Source organism: Eubalaena glacialis, chromosome 3 (assembly GCF_028564815.1).
Source record: "Eubalaena glacialis isolate mEubGla1 chromosome 3, mEubGla1.1.hap2.+ XY, whole genome shotgun sequence".
In the NCBI taxonomy this organism is placed as follows: Eukaryota; Metazoa; Chordata; class Mammalia; order Artiodactyla; family Balaenidae; genus Eubalaena; species Eubalaena glacialis.
In genome coordinates this window covers 85,704,683-85,719,544 of record NC_083718.1, presented here as the reverse complement: position 1 = coordinate 85,719,544, position 14,862 = coordinate 85,704,683, and the positions used below count along the sequence as shown (strand labels likewise).

General features: G+C 34.0%; 1 protein-coding gene across 2 annotated transcripts in view; it reads right to left on the bottom strand.

Moving 5' to 3' along the window:
- Positions 1 to 14,607, bottom strand: part of GOLPH3L (golgi phosphoprotein 3 like) — a 40,423-nt gene extending 25,816 nt beyond the window's left edge. For both annotated transcript variants that reach the window (XM_061186044.1, XM_061186045.1), the window contains exons 1-2: positions 14,522 to 14,607; positions 12,529 to 12,723 (exon numbers count right to left, since the gene is read on the bottom strand). In XM_061186044.1, the coding sequence (XP_061042027.1) occupies positions 12,529 to 12,711 (183 nt within the window). In that variant the 5' untranslated portion in view covers positions 12,712 to 12,723; positions 14,522 to 14,607. The remainder of the gene's footprint in view (positions 1 to 12,528; positions 12,724 to 14,521) is intronic.
- Positions 14,608 to 14,862: the final 255 nt, after the last annotated feature.

Here is a 14,862-nt window from a genome sequence, read left to right as displayed (position 1 = left end):
CATATATTTTAGAAAATATGGAAAGAAAAAAAGAATCATAAAAAATAAAATAAAAATTGCTCATAAATTCTATCATCTTATCATCATTTTGGTGTATGTAAAACCAGATTTTTCTTTATATATGCAATACACATATCTTCTCTCATACCCACCAATTTTCCCATCTGCTTCTCCCCCCACCCCAGTTGTGGGGCTTCCTTTCATAGAACAGCTTTGTGTAAATTATGGAACAGAACATATACACTATAAATTTTCATAAAATACTGGGGAGTAGAAGTAAAATAAACTGTGAGAGAGGTAATTTCTTAATCTTTCATAACAGGGAGTCAATAGGATATTGCCTAAATTGGAATCATGTGGTTTAAGAAAACATGACCCCAACACCATTTTCTAAACACATTTTTGGTTTAACATTTCCAAACATACACAAACTACAGAGATTATTAACCTCTATGTATCCATCATCTAGCTTCAATAGCTACCAGTACAATCTTTCATCTATACCTCTCACCCCAACTCCAGATTATTTCAGTGCAAATCCCAGCCGCTGAAACATATCATCCATAAAATATTACAATAATCTCTCCAAGAGATGAAGGAAAAAAAATGCAATACTTCACACCTAAAAAAATTAATAATTCCTTAATACTATCAAATATTCAGTAAGCATTCAAATTCCATCAATTGTTTAATGCATTTTTAGAATACCTGGTTTGTTTGAATTAGGAGCCAAACAAGGTCCACACATAGTCTTATTTTTTTCATAAGCTCTTTTTTAACCTTAGTGGGGCCTTTTAGTAAATGATATCTTGTGATGAAGAAAAGCAATATTCAGTTTAACCTCAATTTCCCTTTTATGTCAAATTCAAGTAACATTACACTCAACATTTTTAAAAAATGGAGTAAATCATACTACATGTGCTATTTTTAAAGTAAAATGTAATAAATATAATTTTACTTAAATTTAACGTAAAAAGAAAATGAACTGAAACTGAAGGAATTACTGAACTTCAAACATTTCCTTATTACAAGAGATTTTCCTAAAAGACTCATTTCTAAGGTTAACAAAATAGATTAAGAGGTTGAGTTTTTTGTTTAAAGTAAATGTTTCAATATTAGACAACATCTAATTGACTTCTTACTATAAAAAATAAAAGTTAATATTTCTCCTATGCTTTCTCCCATCTTTATTCCTTTACTTCCCAATTTTTTAATTATAAATTTATATGGCTATTATTTTTTATTGATATAATTGACATATAACTTTATATTAGTTTCAGGTGTACAACATGATTCTATATATGTATATATTGTGAAATGATTCTCACAATAAATCTACTTAACATCCATCATCAAACATAGTTAATTACAAATTTTTTCTTGTGATGAGAACTTTTAATATCTACTCTCAGCAACTTTAATATATATAATACAGTATTATTAACTATAGCTACCATGTCAAAGATTACATCTCCAGGACTTATTTATTTTATAACTGGAAGTTTGTACCTTTTTGATTACCTTCACTCATTTTACCTACCCACCCCCAATCCCTACCTCTGGCAACCATCAATCTGTTCTATGTGTCTATGAGTTTTGTTTTTTTTTAAATTCTTCATATAGGTGAGATCATACAGTATCTTTTGTCTGACTTATTTCAATTCACTTTGGTTATTATTTATTGAGTATTTATATGTGTCAGGTTGATTTAAACATTTTATAGAAGTAATTTAATTCTTACAATAGCACTATGAAGTCAATATTATTATCTCTATAAAATGAGTATAAGGAAATAATGTGGAAACCGAGGCCAAATCAAATATTTAGTAAGTGGTAGACTTTGCATTTTAATGTAGCTATGCCTGCTTCCAAAGCCTGTGTTTTTTTTTTTTTTTTAAATAAATTTATTTATTTATTTTTGGCCACATTGGGTCTTCGTTGCTGCATGCAGGCTTTCTCTAGTTGCAGCGAGTGGGGGCTACTACTCTTTGTTGCGGTGCATGGGCTTCTCACTGCAGTGGCTTCTCTTGTTGCAGAGCACGGGCTCCAGGCATGTGGGCTCAGTAGTTGTGGTGCGTGGGCTCAGTAGTTGTGGCTCGTGGGCTCTAGAGCACAGGCTCAGTAGTTGTAGCGCACGGGCTTAGTTGCCCCACGGCATGTGGGATCTTCCCGGACCAGGGCTCGAACCCATGTCCCCTGCATTGGCAGGCGGATTCCTAACCACTGCACCACCAGGGAAGCCCCCAAAGCCTGTGTCTTTAAATACTGCCTATAAGAAAATTAGAAAATGCAGTAACTAATCACATTGAGATGTATGATAAATGCAAGGGAATTTAGAGAATGGAAAGATCACTGTTTGATTTGTGATAGGCTTTGAAAGGAAATGTAGAATTTAAATTAAAACAAACTATGGGGACGGTAACATGGTAGGAATATATAAAAAACAAATGTGGGGTTTCTGGGAAGTTGCAGAGTAGGAAGCACCAGAAATTTGTCTTCCCACCTAGACAACAACTGTATCAGTAGAATCTGTCTGACATAACTATTTTGGAACTCTGGAGGCTACTGAAGGCTTGCAACTTCCAGGGGAAGACGTGAATCATAAATTACAGTTAATTCCAGTCAGTTTCAAATCTTAGTTTAGCAGAGGCTACCCATCTCCCATCCCCTCACCCCATGGCAGGCAGCTATGCATATGTTCTTAGAGCAGCTTACATGCCCCTACTAGGACCTAGGGTGGGCAATAAGGACTCTGTCCTCCAAATATCAGATATCAGGGATCTGCATTCTGATCATGGAGGTGCAGACACAGAGGCCATTATTGTAACCTCCCTGTTTTGCTGCAAGCCCTTCCCCTTCTGGTGACTTCCAGGTGATTTAAAGGGCTTATGCCTTTTCCCTCCTCTTCATTTTCCTTTCCCCTCTTTTTGGAGCCAGATACCAAAGACTAGGACATTCAAAAGTAACTACATACACAGGGGAAATTAGAAGGTTATTGTAAATGCCCAAGGAAAGGCACAGGCTCAGAAAAGACTTGAGAAGACCTTAATTTTACACTTTAGGCTGATCCTCAGCACAAAAATAGCCTACAACAATTAAAAAAAAAAAAAAGCATTACACCATACACAAAAATCAACTCAAAATGGATTAGACTTGACCATAACTCCTGAAACAGTAAAACTACAAGAAGAAAACAGAGGGTAAGCTCCTTGACATTGGTCTTGGCAATGTTTTTTTTGGACTTGACACCAAAAGTACAAGCAACAAAAGCAAAAAAATCAACAAGCAGGACTACATCAAGCTAAAAAGCTTCTGCACAGCAAAGGAAACCATCAATAAAATGAAAAAGCAACACATGGAATGGGAGAAAATATTTACAAACCACATATCCAATAAGTGATTAATATCTAAAATACACAAGGAACACACATATTAATAACTCAACAGCAAAAAACCAAATAACCCAATTTAAAAATGGGCAAAGGACCGGAACAGACATTTTTCCAAAGAAAACATATAAGTGACCGAAAGGTATAGGAAAAGGTGCTCAACATCATTAATCATCAGGGAAATACAAATCAAAACCACAATGAGATAACGCTTCATACCTGTTAGGATGGTATTATCAAAAAGATAAGAGATAACAAATGCTAGCAAGAATGTGGATAAAAGGGAAACTTTGTACACTGTTGGTGGGAACGTAAACTGGTACAGTCACTATGGAAAACAGTATGGAGGTTTCTCAAGAAATTAAAAATAGAACTACCATATGATCTAACAACCCCATTTCTGGGTGTACATCCAAAGGAAAAAAAATCATTATTTCAGAGATATCTGTATTGTCATGTTTATTGCAGCATTTTTCACAGTAGCCAAAGTATAGAAACAATCTAAGTATCCATCAATGGATAAATGGATCAAGGAAAAAAAATGTTACTCAGTCTTAAAAAAGACAGAAATCCTGACATGTGACAACATGGAAGAATCTGGAGGGCATTATGCCCTGGAGATATTTCACCTGGAGGTGAAATAAGCCAGAGAGAAAGACAAACATTGCATAGTATCACTTACATGTAAAATCTAAAAAAACTGAGCTCCTAGAAACAGAAAGTAGAAAAATGTTTGCCAGGGACTGGGGGGTGGGGGGAAATAGGAAGAGGTTGGTAAAAGGGTACAAACTTTCAGTTACATGATGAATAAGGTTTGAGGGTCTAATGTACAATGTGGTGACTATAGTTGATAACACTGTATTGCTATCTACTTTTTCTTTTTTTAAGTAGAGTTGATTTACAATATTGTGTTAGTTGCAGGTATACAACAAAGTGATTCGGTTAGATAGATAGATTGATATAGATATAGATAGATAGATAGATATAGATAGATATATTCTTTTTTTCTGATTCTTTTCTATTATAGGTTATTACAGATGCTGAATATAGTTCCCTGCGCTGTTACAGTAAATACTTGTTTATTTTATATATGGTGATGTGTATCTGATAACACTGTACTGTACAACTGAAATCTGCTAAGAGAATAGATCATAAATGTTCTCTCTCACACATACACAAAGGTAAATATATGTTAGGTGATGGATGTGTTAATTAACATGATGGGGGGAATCTTATCGCAATGTATACATATATCAAATCATCATGTTATATACTTTAAATATTTTACAATTTTGTCAGTTATACCTAAATAAATCTGAAAAAAATAAAAACAAAACAAAACAAAAACCAGGAAACTCTGGGTAAGGGGCATAATCTGATTTCCAGAGTTACCATATCATTAGATTCAAATGTCTAATTTTCAGTCAAAAAAATCATAAGACATATAAAGAAACAGTTCAGTATGCCGACTCAAAGGAAAAAAAAATGACAGAAACTGTCCCAGAAAGACCAGATGGCAGACCTAGTAGACAAAGACTTTAAAACAACTATTTTAAAGATTCGCAAAGAACTAAAGGAAGATGTGGAGAAAGTCAGGAAAATGATGTATGAACAAAATGGAAATATCAGTAAAGAGGCAGAAAACCTAAAAAGAAACCAAAAAGGAATTCTAGAGCTGAAAGTATAATAACTGAAATAAAAAAATTTACTAGAGGGATTCAAAGGAAGATTTGAGCAGACAAAAGAATTAACAAACTTGGAGACAGGACAAACTGAAATTATTGAGTCTGAGGAACAGAAAGAAAAAAGATTGAAGAATAATGAACAGATCCTAGGGAATTGTGGGATATCAACAAAAGTGAACCAACGTACACATTTTGGGCCTTCCAGAAGAGAGAGCAAAAGGGGCAGAGAGATTATTTGAAGAAATAATGGCCAAAAACTTCCCAAGTTTGATGAAAGATATACATATAAATATCCAAAAGCTAAATGAACTCCAAATAGGATGAACTCAAAGAGACGCACACTGAGTCACATTAAAATCAAACTGTTGAAAGTCAAAGACAAAGAGAGATCTTGAAAGCAACAGAAGATAAGCCACTTGTCCCATACAAGAGATGCTCAATAAGATTATCAACAAATTTCTCATCAGAAACTTTGGAGGCCAGAAGGCAATGAGCTGATATATTCAAAATGCTAAAAGAGAAAAAAAACCCAACAAACCTGTCAACCAAGAATTCTATATCTGGCAAAACTATCTTTCGAAAGTGAAGGAAAAATTAAGACATTCCCAGATAAACAAAAGCTCAGGGAGTCTTTACCACTAGGCCTGCCCTGCAAGAAATGCTAAAGAGAGTCCTACAGGTAGAAAAGAAAGGACACTGGACAGTAACCCAAAGCAGTATGAAGAAATAAAGATGTCAGTAAAGGTAAACATATGGGCAATTACAAAAGCTAGTATTATAGTAAAAATGGTTTGTAACTCCATTTTTTGTTTTCTACATGATTTAAGAGACTAATACACTTTATTTTTTTTTTTTCCCAATGAGGTATATACTTTCTTTTTTTTGAGACTAATACACTTTAAAACATTAGTCTAAAAACGATAAAGTTAGTATAACTTTGGTTTGTTACTCTACATTCTGTTTTGTACATAATTTAAGAGACCAATGCATCATAATTAGTTTAACTTTCGGGGCACAAATGTATAAAGATGTAATTCTGTAACATCAAGAACTAAAAGGGGTGGGATAGAGCTATACAGAGGCAGAGTTTTCCTATTTTATTCAAGTTAAGTTGGTATAAATTCAAATTAAAGTGTTATAACTTTAGGATGTTAAATGTAATCCCCATGGTAACAACAAAGAAAATAGTTACAGAATATACAGAAAACGAAATGAGAAGAGAATTAAAACATTTTAGTATATTTATGTTTGGTTTGAACATAAATTCCACAATTTATTGGCCAGTTTAACTTTGACTCCCATAAAGAGAGGATAATATTTGCCTTGCAGGATCAAGCAAGAGAAAGTGCAAAATGTTTTGAAAACTCTATGTTATACTAATAAAATATGAAGAGGGAGACAAAAGAGATGAAATGGCTCCCATCAAGTTTACAGAGTCAGTGGTTACTGCCAAAAGTCCAAATTTAAGTGGGTGGGTTTTGTCTTAATATCAATACCAGATATTTTAGAAGACAACAGTGTGCAGCTGGTGGTTGGGGGAGCATACAGAGAGGCAGGCTCTCAATGAAACAGCTTAAACTATATTTTCCTACTGTTAAAATAGGACATTGGTCTCCCAGTTTATTTCCTTTTGTACCAATAGTAAATAATTCTTTGTGGTTATATGACTAGATATAATTTTAAAAAAGCAAAACAAAAGTTTTTCTTTTTTAATAACAGCTTGTGTTAATAAAAATCACAAAACCTGACAAACGAGTCTTTCTGATACACTTGCCCTATTCACAATGGCAATCCTAGTGACAAGAGATTTATTGTTCATTTTGTGCTATCAGGAAACTAAAAGACCAGGTTGTGACCTAAATTATAAATTACACTTTTAATCTTTTGATTTTAATAAAATGTTTTAGAACTCAGCGACTTTCAAAGAGGAGCAATTTTCTCCATCTATAGCCATTCATCCACAAGTTGTGTACTGACTTATTGTGACTGATTTTTTTTTAACCTACTGATTGTTCACTGAGATTTTTTTTACCAGCTTTAAAAATGTTTGCACTTCCAATCTCCCATCGCTAATAAATTACAATGAGTAAATTATAACTGATGAAGGATCATTAGTAAGCTTGAAAAGCTTAGCATTAACATATTTTATATTTATAATTTAAAATGAAAGTTTTATTCAGTTTGATTTATCATTTTTATATATGTATGGTGACATTGTTTGAAAGAACATAATTGGTAAGTACAAGAATATTGTTAGCAGCACTATTCATAATGGACTCCTGAACATCCATCTACCAGTAGAAAGAATGGTCATATATTCATATAATGAAATACTATATTGCAATAAACTGAATTAAATTATATGCAACAACATGGATGAATTTCAAACATATTGGACAAAAGAATACATGACAGTATTAATCCTAAAACATAAAGTTTAAAAACAGGCAAAACTAAAATATATTGTTTAGGGATATATACACATGTTAAAACTACAGGGAGGTAGGACAGCATGTGATTAGGGAAGGGCACAAGATGATGCCTCCAGGATTCTGACAATGTTCTATTGATGGTGGTTACATGAATGTTTGCTTTAAAATTGCTTGTTAAATTTTACATATGTGTTTTATATACTTTTTTGGATGTGCTATATTTCACAATTTTTGAAAAGTTAAACAATAAAACACACAACTGGATGTCCAGCTCTGGAACTTGTTTCAAAACATCTGAGTTCATTTAAAGGAGATCGGATGCTTTCAAATATTTGTGATTTTTCCAGCTGCAAATCACTGAAATTATTACAAACATCCAGCTCATGTTCTTTTTTCCTAGAAACTGTCTCTCTTCACAGACTAACTCTTGCTTATCTTCAGAATTCAGGTTAAGAGTTATCCCCTCCCAGAAGTCTTTCCCAGTATCTCTTCTCCTTCCCTCTCCCACCTACTACTTTTCACACCCATCCAAGTTAGGTGTCTTTCTTTGTTCCCTCAGTACTCAGAACATAGTTATGCATATATCGCACTGTACTCCAACAGTCTGCTGACTTTCCTGACCCTCTCCTAACTTCTCCAGCCATCCCCAGGCCACTAGACTATAAATAATCTCAAAAGCAGGGACTATTGTTTTTGTTCTCTTCTAATATTCAGCACTTGACATATATGAGACATTCAATAAATTTTTGGTGACTAAACAAATGAATGAAAATATATTTCCCTAATACCATTGAACAATACTTCTTGTCGATTTTTACTCCAGTGACGTGAGAAATATGGTGAAAAGCTTTTATGTCACAGTGCTTAGTAAGCACTCAATAAATGGCATTATTAAGCAAGAGCTTTGCAAGGAAGGGAAGAGGGTTAAAAAATACTACCCAAATTTAAAAGATTATGGCCAAAAGTCAAAAGCATTAGTAGGTTCACTCCTCTTACAGGTAACTTAATTATAAAGATTTTCATAAAGAACAACTTTTAAATATATTAGCAATTTAATTAAAGCATTAACTGTCCATGAATCAATACAAATATCTATATGAAAACTCTTAACAAAGGCAATAATGACAAATAAACAGGATCTTGATTTCAACAGGAAATAAATCTATTTTATTTTGGTCAGGCTGGTGCTCAAGTTTAATTTTCTCAGTTGAGGTCAGTGTTATTGAACTGAGGTAACATATAATTTTAAACGTATTTGAAAGGTTAGACTCTTCAACATAAAAATTTCTTGATTATTTCACAAGACAATGAAGCTTAATGTTTTAAACCAGTCTGTGGCAGCTACTACTCAGAAGACTCTTAAGAAAGGATGACAGTAATATTTCACAAGCAATCTGACTATATGACCTGCTGTCATTTTTTTCTAGGCCTACAATTCTTGAAATATTAGTGTCATTATGTTATTTTCTATGTATAGGCTTTTTAAAACATAATTTAAAAAATTATAGCATTAGGTTCTATACTGAAAACTTTATGAAACTCTTCAGCAAAAGTTAACTTTGAGACATTGGGATGCAAAGTTTAACATTTGGCTTTTTTTTTGACATGTCACAAATAAACCATGAAAAAACAAGAAATTACATACATACCAAAACATATATTCACAAAGAACATAGAGCAAAAATATTCTTCAATTGGATACAAAAATGAAATGGACGTTGCTGTTTTCATCAGGCTGATCCCCTTTTACTTAAAGGAAAGAGTCTAAGTCTCACCTGGCACTTAAAATCATTCCTACTCTGATCTGAGTCTAATTTGTCAATTCTGAATCTCATGGTTTTCTAAGAACACCATCTACTTCAGTCATACTGGTACTCAATTATCTCCCAAATTCATCAAGCTCATGAAACCTTTGCTCACTCATCCAGAATGTGTTCCCTTCCCTTCTTCCATTTATGTAAATCCTATCCGTTCTTACAGGCCCAGCTGGTTTTACTGCCTTCTGTTCTTCCCCAGATTATTCCCACTTATGATGATCTCTCCTCCCTCCAACTTCCTCTGCTCTTACTGTTCTAACTTGGTAACACTTGCTGTTTTTTAGTTGTCGTTTACTTCTTTAAAAATCTTTTGAATTGTGAAATATAATGCACACACAGAAGAGTACACAAAAGTGAAAAGCTCAATGATTTATCCCTAAGTGCATATCCATGAAACTTTCCCCAAGTAGAGAAACAGAAAACTGTTAGCACCCAGAAACCCCTTCATGCTCTTGTCTAATCACTAAAACTCCCCTCCTCCCCTGCTCGTCACTACTCTAACAACTATGGTAATCCCCTTCTTGCTTTTCTGTATGTTTTACCACCTAAATATGCAATCCCAGATACCATAGTTTAGTTTTTTGAATTTTATATACACATAATCATACAATATGTATTCTTTTGTGTCTGGCTTCCTTTATTGAACATATATGAGAATCATACATGTTTTGTAACAATGTTCATTTTCATTCTATATAGAAAATATATTTATACTCATTTAAATAAATGAACGATTCATTTTTATCCACTCTTCTGTTGATGGAGCTTTGGGTTACTTAATTTTTAAAAAGACGTATTATTTGTTTCCCCAGCTAGAATGCAAGTTTCTTGATGACAGGGACAATACATTATACTATTTTATATTTACCTTAGTATTTGTATAATGCTAAACACATTAAACATTGATTAAATAAATCAAGAAGTGGTTTGAGAGATAAGAAGAAAATAAGTTGAGCTGGAAATCAATGTAGTATTTTTTAGAGAAAGTTATGTAACTGGCATTTTGGAGCAACTATTACTACTTTAATAAATCAGAAGGTTTGACCTCTCCTATTTATGTACGCCTAAGGATTTATCATTTCTCATTCTTTCTGAGCCAACTGAAAGCTAAAAACTTAATTTATCAGCTATCTCCAAAAATAAAATTCAAACAATTCAAAAGGTGGATATTATCTGCCCATCTTTATACAGTATTTCACCAATATGTTGAATACGCACTATGATCATAGCTCTAAACAAGCTCCTTTTTTTATCCTATTTCCTTAAGTTTATATTAACTATTATAAATTTAGAAACACACAAAGAGAAGTCCAAAGGCAGTTTCGCTACAGAACAGAAGCAAAAATTCTAGTACCTAGGTTCAGCAGGAAATTAATCATTCCTATTCAAAACTAACACAAACAAAACAGCTTTTTAGATCTAATATGCTCTTCTGTTTTAGTGAGTGAATGTTTCCTAGGCACCGTGTAAACATCTCAAAATAGTATTTATACCACCTAATCTTCAGACCTACTCTGACTTTCTCTTAGAGAGTCAGTTTTGCTTTTTCATTTATTTGACTTTTATAAAACTAGAGCCTCACCAACTTTCTCAGCAAACAGGAAAATATACTTCTGGGCAAGATTTTATGATATATTTGCGTCTTGGCCAAGTACACATGGGCATGTCTCTAACGTTAGTTTTAATAATACACAGGCTATAACAAGTCTTGTAATTTCTGTTCAAGTTGGTAATTTGACATGACAAAAATCAGAGAAGGGAAAAGTGGTAAAGAAAAACTAAACTAAACTAAACTAAAATAAGGGTATTCTCAAGTTGAGGAGTCAATGTAGAAAAGAAGAGATATTACTAGATGTATGTAACCAATTCATTTCTAAGAACAATGATAAAAGCCACATTTAGTATTTTTTTAATATAAAGTAACATTTTAATTTGATAAGTTTTCAAAACTGAGGCCAATAATAAATATGCCTCTTTTTGTACTCACCAAAGTCTTCTTAAAAAGGAAGTAGATTGTTTAAAATATTATTTGTATATCCTTTTTTTTTTTTGGCTGCACTGCACAGCATGTGGGATCTTAGTTCCCCAACCAGGGATCAAACCCTCGCCCCCTACTTTGGAAGCGTGGAGTCTTAACCACTGGACCACCAGGGAAGCCCCTATTTGTATATTTTTATAACCTCTTCATTAGCGAAGAAAGTGATGGGAAAACACAATAAAAAGTTAAATGACAAGTGAAGGATAATGTATACTACTAGTAGAAAAGCCAAGAAAATATTTGGTTGTATCACAAGATTTGCTATCTCGACTAATTTCATTATAAAATAGATGTTCTGTTAATAAGGGAAAAATTAGAAAAAAAGGGAAAGCTGTAATTAATTTTAAAACATTTTCTAAAATAATCCTCATCAATTGTTGATATTTCTAAAAATCCACAGAATAGAGGGACTTCCCTGGTGGTCCAGTGGTTAAGACTCCTCGCTCCCAGTGCAAGGGGCCCAGGTTCCTGGTCAGGGAACTAGATCCCACAGGCCACAACTTAGGTTTTCATGCTGCAATTAAAGATCCCACGTGCCCTCAACTAAAGATCCCGCACGCGGCAACGAAAACCTGCACGTGGCAACAAAGATCCCACATGCTGCAACTAAGACCCGGCACAGCCAAATAAATAAATAAATATTTTTTTAAAAAATAGCTGTTCTGCTTGTCCAAAACCACTAATAAAAATAAAAATAAAGATACACAGTATAGAATAAAAGTTATTCTTACTGTATTATAAGAAACCAACCCCTGTTTATTTTTGTAAGACAGCTAATCATACATGTTCCTTGTCTTCTCATTTAAAAGACTTTTCTCCCCAAAGCTCAAGAAGACTTCAATGTGTGAGCCCTCTTTCTTAGTTTAATAAGAGGTTATTTCACCATCAATCTCACTTGGTAAACTACAAGTACAAACACTTTACACTGTGTTATATCTTCTAAAATTCTGGAGTAATTTTGTAATTAAATTATACTTCAAGTAATTATACTTCTGGATTTTACCCTCCAAGTATCAACCACCCTCCCAAACTCCCCCATCCCCCAGATGGCTGAAGCACAATTCTAAGGCCAATTTAGTATTAATGAAAATATTTTATCAGATTACTTTCTAAAAACATTCCAATATTTAAGTCTTTGAGACAGTCTAGCAAATCCAATTGCATTACCTCTTTATCTTTTAGTCCCAGGAGCAATACTTCTTCCATAAGCGTGAGGCGGATATCCTTAGAGTCTTCAGTGTCCTCATTGTCTTGACTTCTGTCTTGATTAGCGTCTTCCTCACTTTCCACCTTCTTTTCAGAGTTCTTCCCTACTTCTGTACGACGGGCCCGGTGAGTTAAAGTGGTCATTCTTACCTGTCTCTGGAGGGGGTGATGAAAAAATATCTATATGTGTGCTTATGTAAATAAACATCTAGATATTCATACATGCATACTAAAAATGTATACAAGTAAGAAATATTTACAAACTTAAATAAAGGAAAGAGTAATGACCAGAAAAAATTACGTGGATAACAATATCTTTTCCAAAGTACAATAGGTTGAACTCCACTGGAGGCATTGACAAGAAATCAAATCATTAATTCTAAAGACCAGTAGAAAGGACCGACTTTTAAGCCTGCTGATTTCTTATGCATGACCTAATCACATAATCATTGTGATTCCTTTCACAAAATGGATTCTCTCCAAGTTAAATAATATGGAACAGCAAAAAATTGTGAGCATCCAGCTCCAAAGAGCATACAGTAATTTATGTGCAATTTCTATAAATATTCAAGTTCATTATAAAACATACAAAAAAAAGTAAAAAAAATTAAGAAAAACTAAATAGAAATATATGTTCCAATATTTCCTTCCCAAACCCTAATGACTCATTTCATGCATTCACTTTGGAGATTACCAGTCTAGAGAATAACACTCAGAAGATCGTGTGTAGTAATTCCATATAGCTAGAAAACTTTCATCTCTATCCCTAGGCTAGCCACCTTGCAAATACACGAACAGCTGACAACAAAAAGCACTGGCAAGAGAATGTTAAAAGATTAGCAGATTCTTTCTCAAGTACAAAAAAAAATCAGAGCACAAGCCCTTTTATACCATGCACTATAGTTGTTTTAAAAATCTACAGTCAAGAGAAATTGCACTACCATGTGTGATAAAGTTTAAAGTTAGCATACTTTAGATAAATCTAAATGTCATTTTTTAAGATGAAATACAATAAATATTTTAAATCAGCAATTATTGAAAATAGCTTTTTCAAGATCAAAAGAATGCATTCAAGAGCCTCTGTGACTGGATCCCATTCTATCTTCTAGCAATATCTTCCATTACTCCCAATTATGTACTGTTAAACCATTTCTCAAACATGTCCATGCCTTCCACCTCTCTCCTTTGTACAGGCTCGAGTTCTCTCCCTTTTCCCTTCCTTTCTAAATTCTACACATTCTTCAAAGTCCTATTGAGGACTCACTGTAAAGCCTTCAGTGAATCTGCTTCTCCATTACCCCTATGTCCCATAGCCAGAATAGGTCTCTCCTCAGCTGTACTTTCACACAACTTTATTTATACTTACTTCCTTTAAAGTATTTATTATAGTCTTTCTTTTGGTATGGCTCCCTCTCAACTGTAAACTTCTTGAGGGCAGGGATATTGTCTTCTTGGGTTTTTATATTCTCCATAGCAACTAGCACAATGTCTTTAACGTTGTAACTGCTCGATAAATATATACTGATTAAAATGAATACTCAGAAATGCATGTAAACATTTAAAAAAGAAATACAGATGAAGTGACTTACAAAAGATTCTTTGTACAAGGCTATATTTCAAATAATTCTTGGCGGGAGGTGGGAAGAAGAGTGAAAGAGGAAGAGAAGCATGAAATAAATGCTTAAGGGCACTAACCCTATCTGGCACGGTGAATAGAGCTTATATCCTAATCCAATCCAAGAAACTAAATCTTCAGGGCAAAAAAATAATGGGGCATTTTCTTTGAAAAATTAATCGCCCTTGGACATTTACTAAAGACGCTCTTTGAAAAAAAATTCCCAAGGGTCCCAAAATTAAATAAATAAAAACCTCCCTCTCCCCACAAAATGAAAAATTTGGAGGTTTTATTTTTTTCTACGTTAGAAAATGTATTGATATTTCCCCCGTTGCTTACCTGACGTTACTTCCTGGGTTACGGCCAAACTCAGTCTGCAGCTTGCGCTCTATTTCAGGGGGACACCTGTCCCCACCCCCACCCCCCACCCCCGTCCGAGTAGGTGAAAAACTTCTCAGCCACGCAGAGAGAACAAACTTCCTGATCCTTCGATGCAGAGAAGGAATAACACATCAGCTTCCTCAGGATCACTAGGCAACCTACCTTGGTGTTTCTTCATTGGACCAATCAGAAACCTCCAAGGTTGAGTTCAGCCAATCGGAGCTTAGGAGGGGAGGCTCTCCCCCCGCCCGGCTATTGCGTTGCGATCCAGACAAACACCACCAAAAGGAGGCAGGTTT